The sequence below is a fragment of the Piliocolobus tephrosceles genome, chromosome 13, assembly GCF_002776525.5.
Source record: "Piliocolobus tephrosceles isolate RC106 chromosome 13, ASM277652v3, whole genome shotgun sequence".
In the NCBI taxonomy this organism is placed as follows: Eukaryota; Metazoa; Chordata; class Mammalia; order Primates; family Cercopithecidae; genus Piliocolobus; species Piliocolobus tephrosceles.
Window position 1 is genome coordinate 15,526,423 of NC_045446.1, and position 22,172 is coordinate 15,548,594.

At 50.4% G+C, this 22,172-nt stretch overlaps 1 protein-coding gene across 9 annotated transcripts in view; it reads left to right on the plus strand.

Moving 5' to 3' along the window:
* The first annotated feature begins 482 nt into the window (after window positions 1-482).
* The window catches only part of SLC43A1 (solute carrier family 43 member 1), a 30,720-nt gene continuing 9,030 nt past the window's right edge, over window positions 483-22,172 (plus strand). For 2 of the 9 annotated variants that reach the window (XM_023215585.3, XM_026449503.1), the window contains exons 1-7: window positions 515-777; window positions 2,095-2,261; window positions 15,062-15,239; window positions 15,348-15,403; window positions 15,536-15,612; window positions 18,509-18,601; window positions 20,232-20,365. In XM_023215585.3, the coding sequence (XP_023071353.1) occupies window positions 2,108-2,261; window positions 15,062-15,239; window positions 15,348-15,403; window positions 15,536-15,612; window positions 18,509-18,601; window positions 20,232-20,365 (692 nt within the window). In that variant the 5' untranslated portion in view covers window positions 515-777; window positions 2,095-2,107. Of the gene's footprint in view, window positions 778-989; window positions 1,122-1,267; window positions 1,440-2,094; window positions 2,262-15,016; window positions 15,240-15,347; window positions 15,404-15,535; window positions 15,613-18,508; window positions 18,602-20,231; window positions 20,366-22,172 lie in introns of those variants that run through there. The other 7 variants (XM_023215583.3, XM_023215591.3, XM_023215589.3 and 4 more) reach the window with 7 other exon arrangements.

The following is a 22,172-nucleotide window of genomic DNA, read 5'->3' on the forward strand; positions in this document are numbered from 1 at the left end:
CCTGCATCACAATCCTGATTGCTTTGGCCAGTTAGATAGGTTCCATTTTAACCCAATTTAGGGAGGAGGAAGCAGAGGCTCAGAGAGGTAACTTGCCCTAGGTACCCAGGGTAGTCAGTTGAAAAGTCAAGACTCAGACCTCGATCTGACTAACTCCAAAGAAACCCGTGCCATTCTGCCTCTGGGAAAACACTGCTCCCAGCTGCACAGTTCAAAACCGCACCCAAGCCAGCCCTGAATAGCGGTCAGTCGGCTTCAGCCGAATCGCACTTTGTTTTGAACAACGATACAGAGGGCGCTGCCTGACGTCAGTCTGGGGACTTGGGGGAGAAGATGGGGGTCCAGGGTGGAAGTGTAGGTGCTGGGGCTATGCCAGAGGGAGAGTGTCCGGGACCAGCGGGCGAGTCACGTGCGCGTGAAACTCGACCTAAGGGGAGGGGAAGGGAAGGGAGCCCCCGCCCCCACCTCGGGGCGCAGCTCTGGACGCGTGTAAATACAACTATTAACTCCGCAGATCCAGTTCTTCCAAGCCCGGCTTCGCAGACCTCTGGCCCCCGGCGGGTTCCCAGTTCCCCCGCTTCTTCCGAGGGGACAGCGGAGGCGAGGCCACCGGGCTGTCAGGCTGAAGCTCCGTGGCAGCCGGGTCCCGCACGCAGAGAAGACCCCAGCGCGGGCGCGGCTCACGGCTGGGCCAGCGGGACTCCGGACGCGCCGCGAAAGCGTTGCACTCCCCGAGGCGTCCGCTGCTGCTGGCTGCTCATTTGCCGGTGACCGGAGGTGAGCAGCGTGGGCAGGGAGGGGGCGCGCGTAGGGTCTCCGTCTGTGCGTCCGCTGAAAGACACCCAGGCCGGCTCCCGCCGACACTGCCAGGCTCCCCAAGGAGAGCCCGTTACTTGCGCCCGTGGTCCCGCGGCACAGTGTCCAGTCTCGCCAAGCAGGTCCTTCCCTTTTCTTTTCTCTGACCCCTCCGACTCTTCTTTTCCTCCCAGGCCCCCGCTCGCTGCACTTCCTCTGCTTAGAGCTGCGCGTTTGCCAGAGTTCCAGCGGACCTTCGGGAGCGCTTGAACCCAAAGCCCCATTTCACAGATGAGAATACCGAGACCCCCTGGAAGAAGTGACTGGTGCTTCCTCCCCTCGCTCTGGGTCTTTCTTGCCCTTCTCCTCTCCGCTTTCCTGGGTCTCACCCGGGTTGTAGCTCCCCGCCCCCGCGCCGCCCGCGTTCGCTATCCTCCCGCCGAGGCTGCAGCGGCCGTGGCGGGGGGAGCTGGGGCTCCTTCCCTCCCTCTGGTAAACACACCCGCCCGCCAGCCCATCCGCCACCGCTGCCCTTATAAAGTCAGCAGCCGCCAGACTTCCTGCCGAAGTCCGAGCCCCCTCCCAGGGCTGGAGGGGGGAGGTGGGTTCCAAGGTGCAAAGCCTGGTGCCCCGCGCCCTGCGGAGTGAGTGAGGGGCGCGCAGGGGAGGAGGGGACTGGGGAGAGCCCGTCCTGGGGCTCCCTCCACGTGGCAGCTGTTGGCTTGGCCGGAGAGACTCTAGGGTCGTGGGTCGCCTGATACGGAAAGGGGGAAAGCTTGTTGTCGCCCGGCCCCAGAGGGGAGGAGAGGTCTTGGAGGGGCAACTGGAAGATAGGGTCGTAGGGTAGCCTTGAACTTGCCCTTCTTCCTGCAACTTCTGGGGGTCTTTCCTGGCGCGGGAATCCGGACATGGGCCAGCGGTGCTTCAGAGCGCGCTCTGCCTCTTGCTGCCCTCTGGGGGCTTGGGCAAATGCGGTCTTGCTCCCCAGCAGCCCGGCCCTGCGCGCCCTGGCCTGGGTGGGAGAACGCGGCAGCCTGCCAGGAAGCTGCAGCGCGCAGACGGGACCTTCCTTGTTTCCGATAGTGGCCCAGCGGGAGCCTCGTGCCGCGTGCACCCCTGGCACTGCTAGTGTGCGCGGAGCCAGCTCCGTGGCACCGGCTGGGAAACCTAGGGCTCTATGGGGCCTCCATGAGGGGCTCCTCGAGGGCTGGCCCGAGAGGTCTCGGGTGCCACCATGATGCAGGACCCCTCCCTGGGGCCACTGGGGGGCCCTTCACCCAGCGCTCTGTTTCTGTGCAGGCTCGCGGCCAGCATGGCCCCCACGCTGCAACAGGCGTACCGGAGGCGCTGGTGGATGGCCTGTACGGCTGTGCTGGAGAACCTCTTCTTCTCTGCTGTGCTCCTGGGCTGGGGCTCTCTGCTGATCATGCTGAAGAACGAGGGCTTCTATTCCAGCATGTGCCCAGGTATGCCTGAAAATGGGCTGGGTGGGTTCTGGGGAGGGATGGCGAAGGGGTAGGTGGAAGCCGGAGAAGGTTAGGTGGCCAGGTGGGTCAGGTTAGGTGCAGAAAGCAGGGTATGCAGTTGGACAGCCTCACTTCTCGACCTCTTTAAACTTCAGGGGAAGAATGGGTGGCACTCTGCCCACTGTATCTCATTTATCCAATCCAGTGGTCACTGAATGCCAGGTGTCCTGCTGGGCATCCAGACCCTGGGACTAATAGGCAGAGTCCTAAGCCTCTGACAGCCCCAGGCCTAGAGCTCTTTGAAGGAGAAGTGCTGGGAGAGGAATTTCTTAATAAGCCTATCATAAGACAAGGGAGAACTGTACAAAGTGGAGTATGAATGTAAAGGGCCCCACATTCTTCCCTTTTCAGGGCCTGGGAGTCCCCAGGTTTTCACATTACTGATTTGGACAAAGTTACATAGCCTTATTTCCTCTAGGAGGGCATTGTGGGGGGGCTCTGGTTTCCACTTCAATCACCTTGTGTGAGTGGCCCAGAACCTGGGAGTGGGAATTCTAACACTCTTTGGGAGCAGTAACTACAGCCATAGGCTGTCTGCAGCTGCCTTGGGGCAGGGAGTTACCCCTGCTGGTGTCTGGGACTTGTCTCTGATGGGTGTCTTCCTATTCTGGGAAGGGGAGAGCTGTGCTGACAAGCGCTGCCTAAGGAGCTGGGTGGAAATGGAATTTGGCTCTCCTCTCTGTTTATCCCCTTTCCACAACCTCCGTGTTATGGAGTAAGCTTGGAAGGAAGGTTAGCTTGGATTTGAATCCCAGCTTCCATCACTTTTATCAGTTGGTGACTTTGGTGAGTTCCTTAAACACTGAGCTTCAGTTGCCTGGTCTTCAGAACGGGGATAATAATATCGATTCCATGGGACTGCTGTGAGAGTCTGCAGTGCTTAATAAATGTTAGTGTCTTTCTGGTTGCTCCTTGCAGCACAGCACCTGATGTGACTATGGGAGAAAACCGATTCCTTGAGGGTTGGAGATGGGGAGGCCTTGATCACTGCTCTGAGCAGCAGCTGCTCCACCGCAGGATCTGCCCCATCCAGCCATGGTTATCTGTAAAGATGCAACAGGTGGCACCGAGAGATGGCGACTCTCCCATGCCTCCTGGCCCCAATTATGGGGTGATAGGGGCTGGAGGAGGTGGGGTTGGCAGCCAGGCTGGGATGGCTGTGTGGTTCAGGAAGAAGAGGCCTGAGATGAAATGATACACATAGCAGGGTGGCTGCAAGAACCAAGTGGGAGGGCTATTAGGGACCCACATGACATCTAAGTCCCCTGTGAGTTTATCCTGGAAATAGGAGAGACCCTGCCTGCCCTTGATACCTGCCACTGCCCCCCATGTTACTTCTTTTGTTTTCTTTTTTGAGACAAAGTCTCACTCTGTCACCCAGGCTGGAGTGCATTGGCATGATCTTAGTTCACTGCAACCTTCTCCTCCTGGGTTCAAGCGAGCTCGTCTGGCTAATTTTTGTGTTTTTAGTAGAGATGGGCTTTCACCATGTTGTCCTGGCTGGTCTCGACCTCCTGACCTCAAGTGATCCGCCCAGCTCAGCCTCCCACAGTGCTGGGATTATTATAGACATGAGCCACCACGCTTGGCCTACCCCTTGTGTAACTTCTTCCTGCCTTCTCCACCTGGTGCTGGTGGTGTTTCTTTAAAATCAACTTTCTTGAAGATTACATCATACATCTGACAAATTTATATGCCTCAGTACCCACCACACAGTATTTAGAATCCCCTAAAACTCCTGCTTCTCTTTTGAGGGCTCATCCCTCCACCTGCACTTTTAAATATGTAAAATATGTAAAACAGCTTTATTAAGACATAATTTCCATGCCTTACAAGTCACCCATTTCAAATATATAATTTAACGGTTTTAGTGTGTTCAGAATAGTGCAACCATCACCAGAGTCCATTTCAGAACAGTTTCTTTATCCTCAAAAGTAACTCTGTACCGATTAGCAGTACTCACACCTCTCACCCCCACCACCCCTCAAAGCATTAGGCAACCACTCATCTATTTCCTGTCATAGCTTTGCCTGTGATAAAAGTTCGATTTACCTATTCTGAACATTTAATTTAAATGGAATCTTGTAATATGTAGCCTTTTGTGATTGGCTTTTTTCACTTGGCATAATGTTTTCAAGGTTCATTCTTGTAGCATGTATCAGGACTTCTTTTTATTGCTCAATAATACTCCATTGTATGGATCAACCAGCATTTTATTGTCAGTTGATGGACATCTGGGTTGTTTTCACGTTTTGGCTATTACGAATAATGGTCTGGCTGGGTGTGGTGGCTCATCTGTAATCCACACTCATTTCAAGGCCAAGGCAGGAGGATCCCTTGAGGCCAGGAGTTTGAATCTGCAGTGAGCTATGATTGCACCACTACACTCCAGCCTGGGCCACAGAGTGAGACCCAAATGTTCTTCTGGATTTTTTTTTTGAGACAGGGTCTCGCTCTGACCCAGGCTGGAGTGCAGCGGCGCAATCACAATTCACTGCAACTTCAACCTCCTGGGCTCAAATGATCCTCCCACCTCAGCCTCCAGAAGAGTTGGGACTACAGGCCCACATCACCACATCCAGCTAATTTTAAATTTGTTTTGTAGAGACTGGGTCATGCTATGTTGCCGAGACTGGTCTCGAACTCCTGGGCTCAAGTGATCCTCCCTCCTGGGCCTCCCAAAGTGTTGGGATTATAGGCTTGAGCCACCGCACCTGGCCCTTGTTCAAGTTTTTAATGTCAACGTATTCTTTCATTTTTCTTAGGTATTGCTGGTCAGTTGTAAAGGTAACTATGTTTAACATTTTGAGGAGCTGCCAAATTGTTTTCCAAAGTGGCTACACTATTTCACATTCTTAAAAAAAAAATTTTTTTTTTTTTTTGAGATGGAGTTTCTCTCTTGTTGCCCAGGCTGGAGTGCAATGGCACTATCTCAGCTCACGGCAACCTTCGCCTCTTGGGTTCAAGCGATTCTCCTGCCTCAGCCTCCTGAGTAGCTGGAATTACAGGCGCCCGCCACCATGCCCAGCTAATTTTTGTGTTTTTGGTAGAGACGGGGTTTCACTATGTTGTCCAGGCTGGTCTCGAAATCCTGACCTCAGGTGATCCACCCCACCTCGGCCTCCCAAAGTGCTGGGATTACAGGCGTGAGCCACTGGGCCTGGCCTCCTTTAACATTTTTTAAATTTAATTTTAATTTTTTAATTTTTAATTTCTCATATATGTATTTTTAAGACTAGCCAAGCGAAGCAGAGGGAGTGGAGAAGGAACTGATTTTGATTGATTAGGTGTAAACACCACTGCAGTGAGACCAGCCTGTTTTACATTCCTGTTAGCAGCGATGAGTGTTCCACTTTCTTTGTAGCCTCAACAATGTGTGTCGTTGCCCATCTTTTTGTATTTTGTATTTTTTTTTTTTTTTTTGAGACAGAGTCTCACTCTGTCGCCCAGGCTGGAATGCAATGGCACGATCTCAGCTCACTGCAACCTCTCCGCCTCCCGGGTTCAAGCAATTCTCCCATCTCAGCCTCCTGAGTAGATGGGATTATAGGCGTCCACCACCACGCCTGGCTAATTTTTTGTATTTTCAGTAGAGATGGGGTTTCACCATGTTGGCCAGGCTGGTTTTGAACTCCTGACTTCAAGTGATCTGCCCACCTCAGCCTCCCAAAGTGCTAGGATTACAGGCGTGAGCCACTGCGCCCGGCCTGCCCATTTTTGTTTTTTTTTTTTTTTTTAATCATAGCCATCCTAGTGGATGTAAAGGGTTTTTTTGTGATTTTGATTTGTGTTTCCCTGCTGACCAATGATGCTGAGCATCTTTTCATGTGCTTATTGGCTTTTGGTATATCTTTGGAGAAAGGTCTATTCAGATCCTTTGCCCACTTTAAAATTAGGTTATCTTTCTATTACTGAGATGTAAGAGTTCTTTATATTCTAGATACAAGTCTTCTATATATGATTTGCAAAAATTTTTCTTCCATTGCTGGGTTGTCTTTCAGTTTCTTTTGGTGTCCTTTAGTGCACAACAGTTTTTTATTTTTATTTATTTTTATTTTTAAATTTTATTTATTTATTTATTTTATAAATAATTTTTATTTATTTATTTATTTATTTATTTATTTATTTATAACAGACGGAGTCTCGCTCTGTTGCCCAGGCTGGAGCACAGTGGCCTGATCTCAGCTCACTGCAAGCTCTGCCTCCCGAGTTCCAGCCATTCTCCTGCCTCAGCCTACCGAGTAGCTGGGGCTACAGGCGCCCGCCACCTCACTTGGCTAGTTTTTTGTATTTTTTAGTAGAGACGGGGTTTCACCATGTTAGCCAGGATGGTCTCGATCTCCTGACCTTGTGATCCGCCCGTCTTGGCCTCCCAAAGTGCTGGGATTACAGGCTTGAGCCACCGTGCCCGGCCCACAACAGTTTTTAACATTGAAGTCCAATTTCCTATTTTTCTCTTTTGCCACTTGTGTTTTGGTGTCATGTTTAAGGAACTATTGCCTAATCTCAGGTCACAAAGATTTACACCTGTGTTTTCTTTCTTTCTTTCTTTTTTTTTTTTTTTGAGACGGAATCTCGTTCTGTCGCCCAGGCTGGAGTGTAGTGGCGTAATCTTGGCTCACTGCTGCCTCTGCCTCCTGGATTCAAGCAGTTCTCCTGCCTCAGCCTCCTGAGTAGCTGGGACTACAGACGCCCATCACCACGCCCGGCTAATTTTTGTGTTTTTAGTAGAGACAGGGTTTCACCATATTGACCAGGATGGTCTCAATCTCCTGACCTCGTGATCCACCTGCCTTGGCCTCCCAAAGTGCTGGGATTACAGGTGTGAGCCACCACACCCGGCCTGTGATTTCGTAGAGTTTGGTAGTTTTAACTCTTATAGTTAGATCCTTGATCCATTTTGAGTTGATTTTGTATGTAGTGTGAGATATCCACCGGGTGTTGTAAATTGCCCAGAAGTGGGTATGCTTCTAAATCTGGCTGTTAGGGATTACTAGAGGTGACCACAGTGAATTCTTCTCTTTTTCTCAGAATTAATTTCTTTTCTTTTCTTTTCTCTTTTGACAGAGTCTCTGTCACCCAGGCTGGAGTGCAATGGCTTCATCTTGGCTCAGTGCAACCTCTGCCTGCTGGGTTCAAGCAGTTCTCCTGCCTCAGACTCCTGAGTAGCTGGTGTTACAGGCATGTACCACCATGCTTGGCTAATTTTTGTATTTTTAGTAAAGACGCAGTTTCACCAGTTGGCCAGGCTTTTCTGAAACTCCCGGCCTCAAGTGATCCATCCGCCTCTACCTCCCAAAGTGCTGGGATTACAGGTGGGAGCCACCGTGCCCAGTCCTTTTCTCAGAATTTATTTGTTGTTTTTTTTGTTTTGTTTTCTTTTTGAGATGGGGTCTCACTCTGTCAGCCAGTCAGGAGTGCAGTGGTGCGATCATTGCTGCAGCCTCGAACTTCTGTACCCATGTGATCGTCCCACCTCAGCCTCCTGAGTAGCTAGGATTACAGGCGTGTGCTTCCACACCTGGCTAATTTTTTTAATTTTCCAGGACTTATTTGTCCATTCTTGCAAAGTGGGGTACAACATGCCTCTCTCTACCTACCTCTCTTCCCTTCAAGGGGCGCCAGCCTAAATCCTTGAGGCTGTCGGGCTGACTGCGGGTGCTGTTCCCTGATCGGCCTCAGTCATTCTGCATGATCAAAAGTGTCTGCTTTCTGTTTCTTGGAACTTTATTCACTTTGGGTGTCAGTCTTCCTCTATAGTGTCCCAAGAACATAGACCAGGAATCTGTGTTGCTATAGTGTGTGGAAAGAGGCAGGCTTCCAACTCCGCTATGTGCTGTTGGGTGATTGAAGCCAGTTACTTAATTTTCTTTTTCTTTCTTTCTTTCTTTCTTTTCTTACCTCGCTCTGTTGCCCACGCTGGAGTGTAGTGGTGCGATCTCACCCCACTGCAACCTCCGCCTCCCAGGTTCAAGCAATTCTCCTGCCTCAGACTCCCGAGTAGCTGGGACTACAGGGGCATACCACCACACCTGGCTAATTTTTGTAATTTTAGTAGAAATGGTGTTTCACCATATTGGTCAGGCTGGTCTCGACCTCCTGACATCAGGTAATCCACCTGCCTTGACCTTCTAAAGTGCTGGGATTACAGGCGTGAGCCACCGCACCGGCACTTAATTTTCTTAATACCTCAATTACCCCATATGGTAAAATGGGGCCAATAATCCCTACCTTATAGCGCTGTTGTGAAAATGAAATGAGGGTAAGCAGATAACATTTCAGACTACGGATGGGATTGTTACTACGTTCTGGACCTGGCTTTGCTCTTATTTGCATATAACCTTATCTTCTCTGGATCTCCATTCTTTCCAAGTCTATAAAACAAAGTAGACAATTGTCAACCTTTCTCCCAAAGAACAGTGATGTAAGGATCAAATGATGTCATTTAACAAAAATATAAAGAGTTCAACAAATGAGAAACTCATTATTATTATTACAACTATTATTATTTTAGAGATAGGGTCTTGTTCTCTTACCCAGGCTGGAGTCCAGTGGTACAAACATGGCTCAGTGCATCTTCAGCCTCCTGGATACAAGTGATCCTTAGGTCTCATCCCCCTAAGTAGCTGGAACCACAGGCATGTACCACCATGCACGGCTAATTTTTTATTTTTTATTTTTATTTTTTGAGACAGTCTTACTTCGTCGCCCAGGCTGGAGTGCAGCAGCGTAATCACTGCTCACTGTAACCTCCGCCTCTCAGGTTCAAGTGATTCTCCTGCCTCAACCTCCCGAGTAGCTGGGATTACAGGCCTGTGTCACCATGCCCGGCTAATTTTTTTGTAGTTTTGGTAGAGACGGGATTTCATCATGTTGCCCAGGCTGGTCTTGAACTCCTGGCTTCAAGTGATCCACCTGTCTTGGCCTCCTAAAGTGCTGGGATTACAGATGTGAGGCACTGTGCCTGGCCTGGAACTCATTATTGAAGCATTCACTAGTATTGGCTTTGGGGTTACCTGGTTGCATCCTCTGACCTACTTATAAGGGTATCACAGCTAACGGAGCCTCTGTTTCTCAGAATTTAGGCAGAAGCCGTTCGATTTATCACAAACTACTCTATATCCAGCATAAGTGTCCAAATAAAACAGTTGCTAAAGTTCTTTAGGCATTTACTATTTGTTAGTTAGATATTTAGTTCTCACTACAAATCTGCGATACAGATATTATTATTATTAACCCCATTTTATAGAAGAGAAACCTGAAGCTCAGAGATACCAAGTAACTTGTGCGAGGTCACACAGCTAGTATATAAAGGGTGGAGTAAAGATTCAGTTTCACATTGGACTCCAGAACCTTTCTACTGGGACTCATGGGAATAGTGTGGATGTCCCCGACCTCCAATGGCCCAGGGCTCTCCTGGAGGAATCCAGCCATAGACGAGAAACCAGCGAGAGCCCAATCCTAAGATTTTTGTTGTTGTTGTTTGTTTGTTTTTGAGACATGGTCTCACTCGGTCACCAGGCTGGAGTGCAGTGGCATCATCAATGCTCACTGCAACCTTGACCTCCCAGGCTCAAGCAATCCTCCACCTCTGCCTCCTGAGTAGCTTGGACTACAGGTGCACACCACCACACCCGGCTAATTTTTAAATTTTATTTGATTAATTAATTATTATTATTTTTTGAGACAGGGTATCACTTTGTCACCCAAGCTGGAGTGCAGTGGTGTGGTCTCAGCTCATTGCGGCCTTCACCTCCCAGGTTCAAGTGATCCTCCCACCTCAGCCTCTGGAGTAGCAGGGACTACAGGTGTGCACCACGATGCTCAGCTCATGTTTTTATTTTTTGTATGGATGGGGTCTCGCTGTGTGCCAGGGTTAGTCTCAAACTCCTGAACTCAAGCGATCCTCCTGTCTTGGCCTCCCAAAGTGCTGGGATTACAGGCATGAACCACCACACCCAACCCCTAAGGTGTTTTTGCTGAATGTGACTATGTCTGAGGCAGGAAAGGGAAGGAAGCATCATGGGGTTAGGAAAGGAAGGGTAAGCAGGGAGACAAAGAAAATGGGATCATTTTGTGAGTGTTCGCTGTGTGTGTATGTGTGACAGTTCTCAGAGCCAGCCTCTCAGGTGATTGAGACCACTGTCCCCGTTTCCCAGATGAGATAATGGAGCCTCAGAGAGTTTCTGCAGCACAGCTAGTGGAATTAGAATTTGAACCTGGCGCTTCCAGACTCCAGATGCTTCACAACCATCCCATTTTCCAGTGTTTCCTAGACCTAGTCATTTGCAGTTCACTTTCATGATTTTACCATTTCTATGTGCCACAGCTACTGTTATTTACTAATAATTCCTTTTGAATCAGTCTACTTAAAAAAATAGTTTCATTCTAACGTGTAGTATTCTTGGAATATTGAGTTTGCTGTTACCCACCCCCACACATTATACATATACATATGTGTTTCTCGTACATATATACATCGTTTTTTGTTATTTTTATTTTGTTATTTTACTTTTTTATGTTATTTTATTGATTTTATGTTATTTTGTTTTATTTTTTTTGTTGTTGTTAGTTAGTTTTTTTAGATGGAGTCTCTCTCTGTAGCCCAGGCTGGAGTGCAGTGGTGTGATCTCAGCTCACTGGAACCTCCTCCGCCTCCCAGGTTCAAGTGATTCTCCTGCCTCAGCCTCTGGAGTAGCTGGGATTATAGGCACCCACCACCACACCCGGCTAATGTTTACATTTTTAGTAGAGACAGGGTTTCACCATGTTGGCCAGCTGGGTCTTGAACTCCTGATCTCAAGTGATCCACCTGCCTTGGCTTCCCAAAGTGCTGGGATTACAGGTGTGAGCCACTGTACCTGGCCAATGTATGTGTTAAATAAACATTCAAATAACAAATAACCATGAAACCTCAAAAACTGCTCCATGTTACTTCCTGAACCCATCTGGAGTGCCTACACACTGCATACCACATATTGGGAAACACTGCTTTCCCTGGCTCCGAAGCCCAGCTTAATCACCGGCCCATCCTATGCTTTGCTTTATTTGTCTATAAACGTTGGGGTGGGGGGTTGATGCCAAAGACCTTTTTTTTTTTTTGAGATGGAGTCTCCCTCTGTCGCTCAGGCTGGAGTGCAGTGGTGTGATCTCAGCTCACTGCAAGCTCCGCCTCCCGGGTTCACACCATTCTTCTGCCTCAGCCTCCTGAGTAGCTGGAACTACAGGTGCCTGCCGCCACACCCGGTTAATTTTTTTTTTGTATTTTTTAGTAGAGACGGGGTTTCACCGTGTTAGCCAGGATGGTCTCGATCTCCTGACCTTGTGATCCGCCCACCTCGGCCTCCCAAAGTGCTGGGATTACAGGCGTGAGCCACCGCACCCGGCCCTGCCGAAGACCTTTTCTGTTGTCATTAACATGGACACAACTCTAAGAGGTCTTGGCATCTTGGGCTGGCTCCCCTCTTAGTTCAGAATCTGGATTTTATCCAACTACTCAGAGTGATCAAGCCTTATGAATGAACTCATTGGTGAAACTCATAAAAGGCTGATCGATAAAACAGGAATGAATGTATGAATTGACACTAAGTCATTAGCAGTTAATGGGACTGGATTCTCCTTTAGTGGAAAAGCACATGGTCGTTTCTGGCACTGACGTGTGCTTGAGAAACTTACTAAGCAAACTGGCGCATGTAACACAGAGGCCCTTTGGTGCGGTGGAAAACTGTTGACTTTGGAGTTTATCTTGAGTTTGAATCTGAGCCTGCCTGTTAAAAGCTGGGTAACTGAATTGCTTTGCATCTTGGATCCTTACCATTTAGAAAATGGTGACCATTGTACTCACCTTTTAGGGTTGTTGCAAGGTTTAAATGGGATTCTCTATAGAAAATACTAGCACGAAGTAGGTGTCAGTTTGCATGCTAGTGGGATTGTTTGTGAGGGAAATTGTCATTTGATTATCAAACACTTAGGAGCAGGAACAGTGTCTAATTCAGGGACTGCAAATGGAAATGCCAGTTGGGGCCAGGCATTTGCTAATAATTGGGTAAAGCAGGGCAGGTGTAGGATAGCAAATGTATGGGAATTAAAAGAGAGGTGAGGACGTGTATGACCTTGAGAAGGCAAGCCCTGGCAAAAAGGGATGGCCTCCACTCAGCTACAGTCATGCCCAGATCTTCTAACTTTTTAAAGAGAAGTCAAAAATCTGGATTTTTATGTGATAACTCCTGAATTTAAACTGGCACCCAATTATAATTTACAACACTATAAGGATGGATCAACATTGCCAACCAAGCAAAACATGAGTGGGGGCCGTTGCTGGTCACTGGTGTGCAGCTTCTGGTCTAAATCATCTTTGCATTTCTTCTTACTTTACACATTGTCCCAACACAGTGCTGGTGTGTAGTAAGTGGGTGTAGAATGAATAAACCAATGCAGTTAACCTGTAGAGAGGCTGGGGACAGTTGCTCATGTCTCTAATCCCAGCACTTTGGGAGGCCCAGGCGGGCAGATCACTTGGGCCCAGGAGTTCGAGACTAGCCTGGGCAATATGGCAAAACCCCGTCTCTAGAAAAAAATACAAAAACTAGCCAGATGTGGTGGTGTGCACCTGTAGACACACCTACTCAGGAGGCTGAGGTGGGGGTATCACTTGAGCTTGGGAGGTCAAGGCTACAGTGAGCTTGGAAGTCAAAGGTGCTGTGAGCTGTAATTGCACCATTGCACTCCAGTCTGGGTGACAGAGTGAGACCCTGTCTCAAAAAAAAAAAAAAAACACCTGTAGAGAAATGAACAGTGATCACAAAGATCACTAAATTATAGGGCTAGCCTGATCCCCAAAGGCTGTGTGGTCCAACCCCCTAAGTGCTTCCTGCAGGTGTCTGAGCACTTTCCCCACCTCCTTGGCAGCTGGTACTAAAGACTCTTTGTTGTCCAGGACAGTTCCTTCCCTGGTTGGTCAACACTCAGGATTTGCCAAGCCTTTGTGTTCTTCCTTATGTTAACACACAGATCCCTTTACCCTTACTCTTCTGCCGTCTGCATGCCCTTTGGATACGTAAAGTCAGGTTGTTTTCACCACTGAGGGCAGATGTTCTATACCACCCCCTAGTATCCAGGCATATCACATTCCCTTTTCCCCTTGTTGGTTTTTTTGTTTGTTTTCTTTTCCTTTCTTTCTTTCTTTTTTTTTTTTTTGAGACAGGGCCTTGCTCTGTCACCCAGGCTGGAGTGCAATGGTGTGATCACGGCTCACTGCAGCCTTGACCTCCCGGGCTCAAGCAATCCTCCCACCTCAGCCTCCCGGGTAGCTGGAACTACAGACATGCATCATCATGCTCGGCTAATTTTTAAAATATGTTTTGTAAAGACAAGGTTTCCCAGTGTTGCTCAGGCTGGTCTTGAACTCCTGGGCTCAAGAGATGCACCCACCTTGGCCTCCCAAAGTCCTGGGATTACAGGTGTGAGCTACTGCACCTGGCCTGGTTTGTTCTTTTAGTAGCACCTGTCACTAGAGCTGAGAACTTCCTGTCTCATGCAGTGTGGATGCCCAGCTCCTAGAGTTATGTGCTTACCACATGACCCACCAGGAGGGTCAGCTACCCCTTCGTCAGATCCTTCAGGAGCACTTTCTCTGGGCCAGGCACTGTGCAAAGCTCTTTGTTTACTGTCTCCAGTTTAATCTTCCTAAGGAGGTCGTGGGTTAGGCATTCTTTGCTCCAGTTTGCAGACAAGGAGGAAGTTACTTGGTCAAGGGGCACAGCTAGTAAGGCTGGTGGTGGGAATTCAGACCCTGGTCTGTCTGCCTGCCCTAGGTGTACCCAGAGTTTGCCCTTGGCAATGCTGCCAAGTGACAAATTGGAGGCCTAGGGGCAGCCACCTCATGACTCACTGAGCATTGAGTAAAGCAAAGCAACCCTTTATCTCCTATCACTAGCTTTTCTCCTTAACTTGTCACAACTCCGAGTTGGCAGTTTACCGTTAAGGACAAGTCCTCCAGGTGGACTTCTAGAGGGGACTGGAGGGCAGTGACCGGTCCTCGTTCTGTACCTCAGCTTCATCACCTGGGGAATGGGATACTTTATTAACTGACTCATGGAGCTGTTACGTTTAGAACAGTGCCTGAAACACAGTTAAGTGCTCAGTAAGTATTAGTAATTATTTTTCAGACTATCATTTATCGGGAAAGCGTCCTCTTAAGTTTTAGTGAATTCTTTCTAAATGTCTTTTATTTTTTTTATTTAGAGATGGGGTTTTACCGTGTTGCCCAGGCTGGTCTCAAACTTGTAGGCTCAAGCGATCTGCCTGTCTCAGCCTCCCAAAGTGGTGGGATTACAGGCATGCACTACCGCGCCTGGCCATTTTAATGAATTCTTGTTATAGCCATTAGAGCACCACTCACTGCCTTTGCCTCTAGATATGGGGGCACTTCTTGTTGGGGGTCCACAACCCCCTAAGCTTGGACACTGAGTGCATATTACAACTTGGTAGATACTTTTATGTCCAGTATTTCATTTGAGCTAGTTGAAGCCTCAGGCTGTGTGTGTACTAGACTCTCCCAGGGTCAGGTACTAACTGCTGCCGTTTCTGGAGCAGCCCCGTCAGAGGAGATGTGACTCTAGGGTACCCCTAAAGGCACCTGGCATGGGATTTGAAAGCAGGCCCCCTGACTGCAGGCTGCTGTCTCCTGTGCCCAGCTGTTCCTGTTGTCATGTGCTGAGCCCTCCCTTTCCCCTCCTCAGCTGAGAACAGCACCAACAGCACCCAGGATGAGCAGCGCAGGTGGCCGGGCTGTGACCGGCAGGACGAGATGCTCAACCTGGGCTTCACCATCGGTTCCTTCGTGCTCAGCGCCACCACCCTGCCACTGGGGATCCTCATGGACCGCTTTGGCCCCCGACCCGTGCGGCTAGTTGGCAGGTGAGGTGGCGGGGCTATGGGGAACTGGAGGACAGGGACCGTGCTGCAGGGGAGGGGGAGGGGAGGCGCTCACAGGCCAACCCCTTGCCCTTCCCTATGTCTCCACAGTGCCTGCTTCGCTGCGTCCTGCACCCTCATGGCCCTGGCCTCCCGGGACGTGGAAGGTGAGCTGTCTGTCCTCTTGTCGCTCCACAAGAAAAGAATGGGTGGGATGAAGGTGGATGTGTACCCCAGCTCCTGCCCTTGACTTCCCACAGCTCCCCAAATGCCCTCATCTGCCGCTTTCCCCTTTCCAGTTCTGTCTCCATTGATATTCCTGGCGCTGTCCCTGAATGGCTTTGGTGGCATCTGCCTAACGTTCACTTCACTCACGGTGAGTGTTCCAGGCCTGGCCTGGTCGCAGAATTCCCCCGAGTTTGGTGAGGGCAGAGTGAGTGGGCTGGGGGAGGGGCCTGTGGACGCAGATCACTACATCAAGTGCGTGTGTGGAGAAACTGCAGGGTGGCTGCAAAGGGCAGGTGTGAGGCTGTGCGTGTGTGGATGAGGCTGTGTGTCAGGCTGTATGTTAATGTGTGTGTCTGTGTGTACAGAGCCCATGAATGTCTATGGAGCTCTGTTCTAGGTCCTGATTGACTACAGCACAATCAGGACTGACCATGTCATTCTCCCCGCTGGAGGTTACATTTCGGGAGTGAGGGGCACAGATAACCCAATAAACAAGTAAACTAATTATGTCAGTAGTCATGGGTGCTGGGAAGAAAATAAAACTGGGTAACACGATCGTGAGGGGGAGGGAGCAGCTTGAGACAGCGTGTGCACGCTTGCCATGCCGTGGGAGAGTGGGTGTGTGACCCTGTCCCTGTGAAAGCCATGAGTTGGTAGGTGTGTTTGTGAGTGTACCAGGTTGAACCATATGAAATTGTCGACACTTCGTCATGCACGTGGCTTGACCTATTACATGTGGTGAGTTGTGTATGTGTGTTGTTCTAAGTGTGTTTATTTATGTGAGTGTGTAAACGCGTTAAAGGCTTAGGAGTGTCGGGAGGGTGGAGGGGAAGGTACCTGGCCGGGCTGGCTCGGACTGTTTATCTCTGAGAAGGGCTGCCTGACTGGGTGGTTTTGGCTGAATTTCACCTCGCCCCAGCATCCGCCTTTAATTCCAACCGGGGGCGTTTCACAACTCTCAAGGAAGGAAGCGGATCCCTTTCTCCCCGCCCCTCAGCGCAGCCCCTTCTCCCTGCTGTGCAACTTGGCCCAGGGTCCTAAATCCCTTCTCTCCGGGGCTTGGCCTCAGACCCTCCGTGGCGGCCCGGTGGGGCTTGACCAGCGGCTCCTCCCCGCTATATCCCCGCCTCCTGTAACTTCCAGCCAATGGCAGGGTCCGGCGCCGGCGCCGCCCCTCAGCCGCTCTCCGCTCCCTCCGGCCGGCCCCGCCCCCTGGGCCGCTGCGCTTGGCCTAGACTTGGACCCGCACGTCCGGTGCTGCGTCCTGCGGGCCCAGCTGCTGTTGCCACGCGCGCTGCAAGGCCGCCAGCCCGGGGTTAGCCGGCCGGCCTCGCTCTACCCACGGTTCTGGGCGGAGACGGCGTTTGTGGCCCCTTGGAGGGGAGAGGGCCCTGCCCTCTCCAGGCCTGGCACCCTTCCCTGGCGTCCTTGGCAGCGGTGCCTCACAGATGCAGGGTGCAGGAAAACCTCTGCCTGAGTGGGTAGAGGTTTTCCCTGAGCCAGCCACTTCGGTGGGAGGGGGAAGGAGAATTTAGTTATCTTCTGTGTTTAAACACTTTTTTTTTTTTTTTTTTTTTGAAGCAGTCTCGCTGTGTGGCCCAGGCTGGAGTTCTGTGGCGCGATCTCGGCTCACTGCAACCTCCGCCTCCCAGGTTCAAGCAATTCTCCTGCCTCAGCCTCCCCAGTAGCTGGGACTACAGGCGTACGCCGCCACGCCCGGCTAATTTTTTTGTATTTTAGTAGAGACGGGGTTTCACCATGTTGCTCAGGCTGGTTGCGAACTCCTGAGCTCAGGCAATCCACCCGCCTCGGCCTCCCAAAGTGCTGGGATTACAGACGTGAGCTACCGCGCCCAGCCTAAACGCCTTCTTTACCAGAGCTATTGAGGCCTCCTTCAGAGTCTCAGTTTCGCCCTCTGTGAAGTGGGGTTAGGCTTTGTACGAATCCTAAGGTCCTTCTCAGCTGTGGGATCTAGTGACTCCGGGAGGACGGTGGGGCCAGAGGAGGGTGTGTGCGAAGGGCATCCTGACTTTGCCTTCCCCTGCCCTGAGGGCTTGGCTGAGGCAGGTGAGCGGAACACATGATCAATTAAATTCTCTCCTGGTGGGGGTTCTGACCCTGCTGTGCGTCAGAGTCACCTCCTCTGGAGACTTGGTCTGCCCTGCCTCCCTTCCCTCCCTTATTTCCACCCTCACCTCCCAGGACGTGATTTGTCCTGATTAAGCAGAAACTGGGCTAGGATACCAACCGAGAGGGTTAAGAGGCACCGCCTATTACCGGGACACAGCCATGGTCACAGCCTTGGGTTAGGGCTGGGACAGTCTAACAATGGGGAGAAAGCCATTAATGTGCTCGGTGAACTTGAGTACACTTTTCCTCCCCGGGTGTCAATTTTCTAATCTAAAATGGGTTGGATAAGATCACTGTTTCTTTATTTTCTTTTTTTTGGTGGGTGGGGACATAGTCTCCCTGTGTCACCCAGGCTAGAGTGCAGTGGAGTGATCTCAGCTCACTGCAACCTCCACCTCCTAGGTTCAAGCGATTCTCCTGCCTCAGCCTCCCGAGTAGCTGGGATTACAGGCGCCTGCCACCATGCCCAGCTAATTTTTGTATTTTTGGTAGAGATGAGGTTGCACCATGTTGTCCAGGCTGATCTTGAACTGCTGACCTCAGGCTTCCCGCCAGCTTCCCAAAGTGCTGGGATTACACGCGTGAGCCACTGCGCCCAGCCCGGATCAGTGTTTCTTAAGCACCTATTCCCTGCGTTGTTCAGAGGTGTTACGTACCAAACTTGGGAAATCTGGGATTAAACACAATTAACAAAATGTCTCTCTGAGGGGTGTCTGGGAGCCTTTTTGAAGCTAAAGTGCACTGTGAGTGTGTAGGCAGGGGGCAGAGTACAGTTTCTCACATTGATTTTTCTGTTTGTTTTGCCTTGGGGCTTTTCTGCTGCGTCTCCCGGGGCTGTTGTATGGAGCAGGGCTGGGAACGCTGGGCGAGGGTCAGAGTGTCCCCACCTCATGGGTGCTGCTTTCCCCCCTCAGTTGCCCAACATGTTTGGGAACCTGCGCTCCACGTTAATGGCCCTCATGATTGGCTCTTATGCTTCCTCTGCCATCACATTCCCAGGAATCAAGGTATGGAGCTGCTTGGGGGGCCAATGAGGCCACCTGGGGTTTTTTTTTTTTTGTCTTGACACAAGAACTGGGTGGGGCTGAGTGAGCAGCAGCTAGTGCTGACCCACGGGTCTGACTTCTGCACTCTCCTTTCTCTGTCATCATCCCAGTGCAGGCCTTCCCCCTCTCTCCTGGGCCAAGGCAAGCTTTCTCAGCTGATCTCCCTGCCTGATTCTTTTTCTCTGTAATCTGTCACTCACATGACTTCCAGAAGGATCCCAGATGGGGAGCTGGCCCACACACTGCTGAAAAACCTTCAGTGGTTTAGCTTCACCTACAGAATCAAGTCTAGCCCCTTCACATGCATTCAAGGTCCCTGACTGGCTGGCTTTATTCAGCCTTTGGGGCCACATTTTTCCACACCTTCCAGAGAGGCTGGGTGGTTTGGTCCAAGGTCACAAAGTGAGTTTATGCCAGGCTGGATCCTGGACAGGTCAACCTGGTGTACCTGGAAGCCAGGAGACCAAAGTTTTAGCTCAGTGCAACTGGGGGCCCCTATTTCCTCTGTGAAATATCAAAGCACCCTTTGACTGAGCCATGCCATGCTCCTCAACCTCCATTGTGGGCAGTACCAAACTGCATACCGTTTTGCACTTTACAAAGAGTACCAAAGAAGAAGGCACTTGTGCTCAGTGTCTCCAAAGGAGTTTGAGAGAGCGCATGGGTAGGGGGCCATCAGTTGTTCTGGTGGGCAGGCACGGAGGGTGGGCAGTTCTCCCTTCTTTTCAATTGAAGTAGTGTTTGAGGAGCCAGATCTTACCTCCACACATTTGGGTGTGTGGCCCTTTGAAGCTCTGTCCTGCCCCTTAGGGAGGAAGAGGCCCCAAGGTCCAAGACTGCAGAGAAAAAGGCTTGAGCGGGAGCCTAAGGGGAGAGCAGACATTAGTCATCCTGGTCACATGGCATGGGGAGGACAAGAAGACAGACGGTCTTCTCTGTGCACCAGCTTCTTCCATGAGAGGGGCTGGCGCAGTTGCACAGAATCTCATTCAAATGAGAACTTACCTGCCCTGGGGTTGAGAGCCCTTAGGCAGAGCACTTGCACCTCCCTCTCCCCGACCCCCCAGTGGTTGCACTGGGAGCACCTGGGAAAGGTGAGATAAGGCCGAGCTTGAGCAGTCTGAGTTTGCCTTTTCCCCCGGGGAACGTGCCAGGAAGGGGCAGGATAAACAAAGTTAGGCCCGGTAAACCTAGAGTTCTAAGTTTCCTTTGTACATACTATGAAATGGACATTTTTGTGTGAACATGAACATGAATGTTTGTGGAGTCATAGGCAAAAATGTATGTATCTTTTTAAGATAATGGAAATTTCAGAGACATTTTGAGCCAGTGGCCAGCAACCTCAGGCTTTGTGGAGACTACTTCATAGCTTTCTAGGGGAGCTCAAGTGAAAAAGAAAGAGGAATGATGGGTCTTCTCTAAACTTCTGAGTCTGACTCTAAACTTCTGGTCTTGGTTTCCTCATCTGCAAATTGGGCACAAGGACAAGGGGAGAAGAAACCTTCTTTAAGGCCTCTGAGGCCTGGGATCTACCTTGGTGGGGTCTGGGGCCAGGCAGTCTCCCCCACGGGCCTGCCCCCTCCTCTCACAGCTGATCTACGATGCCGGTGTGGCCTTCGTGGTCATCATGTTCACCTGGTCTGGCCTGGCCTGCCTTATCTTTCTGAACTGCGCCCTCAACTGGCCCATCGAAGCCTTTCCCGCCCCTGAGGAAGTCAATTACACGTGAGTGACTGGAGTGGGCGGAGACTCTCCCTGGGGCAGAGAGGGTGGTCAGGGGTGTGGTGATATGATAGATGGAATTAACTTGGGATTCAGAGAGACCTCGGCTTGGACCTCTGCTTGGCAAATCGCTTGAGCCCTCCAAGCTCTGCATTCTCATCTGTACTGTGAGCCTGTTCCTACCTACCCACAGGTCGCTTTTGTTTGTCTTTTTAGAGGGAGTGTCTTGCTCTGTCACTCAGGCTGGAGGGCAGTGTCTTGGTCCTGGTTCACTGCAGCCTGAAACTGCTGGGCTCAAGCGAACCTCTCCCTCTGCCTCCCGAGGTGCTGGGGTTACAGGCACATACCACCATGCCCAGTTAATTTTTTTATTTTTTGTAGAGACGGGGCTTACTGTGTTACCCAGGTTGGTTTTGAACTCCTGGACTTAAGTGATCGTCCTCACTTGGCCTCCCAAAGTGCCAGATTACAGGCGTGAGCCACTGTGCCCAGCCTCCCATGGGTGTTTTTAAGTGATAGAGTTGGTACATAACAGGTGGTCAAAACACGGTAACTATTTATTTATTTATTTATTTCTGAGACAGAGTCTCACTCTGTCACCCAGGCTGGAGTGCAGTGGTGTGATCTCAGTGAACTGCAACCTCTGTCTCCTGAGTTCAAGCGATTCTCCTGCTTCAGCCTCCTGAATAGCTAGGATTACAGGCACGCGCCACCACACCTGACTAATTTTTGTATTTTTTAGTAGAGACAGCGTTTCACCATGTTGGCCAGGCTGGTGTTGAACTCCTGGCCTCAAGTGATCTGCCTGGCTCGGCCTCCCAAAGTGCTGGGATTACAGGTGTGAGCCACCATGCCCAGCCTATGGTAACTATTTATGTGAGTGCAAAAGTAATTATGGTTTTTGCCATTAAAAGTAATGGGCCAGTTGCAGTGGCTGATGCCTGTAATCCCAGCACCTTGGGAGGCCAAGGAGGGCGGATCACCTGAGGTGGGAAGTTCTAGACCAGCCTGACCAACATGGAGAAACACCATCTCTACTAAAAATACAAAATTAGCTGGGTGGTGCATGCCTATAATCCCAGCTAGTCGGGAGGCTGAGGCAGGAGACTCGCTTGAACCCTAGAGGCTGAGGTTGCAGTGAGCTGAGATCACATCATTGCACTCCAGCCTGGGCGACAAGAGCAAAACCTCCATCTCAAAAAAAAAAAAAAAGTAATGACAAAATATTGTTTTCATCCTTTCTGGGTTTGGAGATCAGAGTAGGAGGTACCTCAGCAATAGCACCTGATGCCATGTAGTCCCAAAAAGAGGGACATGAAAGAATCAAGCACTCTGCCTTTTGTGGGGCCACCTGAACGCCAACTTTTTCCAGCCCCCTATCAGTGCAGCCGAGGCAAGAGGTGATGCTCCCCACCAAGCACATAAGGTGACATTACAGAGCTGACAGTTACGCCAGGCACTGTACTTAGCCCCTATCCCATCCTCAAACAGCTGTATGATGTAGATTTGGTATTAACTCCATTAACAAAAGCGCAGGGAACAAAGTGACTTTCCAAAGGTCATGCCATTCAAAGGAGGGTGAATCTTAGGTTGGACACAGGCTGTCTGACTTTGGAGTCTGAGGTCTTAATGCCGCCTCTGCCATAGGAACAGCCCAAGTGAAAAACAGCTGATCCACTCTTCATTTACTTGGCATCTGTGCTATGGTCCCTGAGCCAAGCTCTGAGCATCACAACCAGGAGCTCTGCATTAGGGAGCTTGCAAGCACATCAGTGCCGGGTAAAGGGGTGCTGGACACCGCTGGGACGGC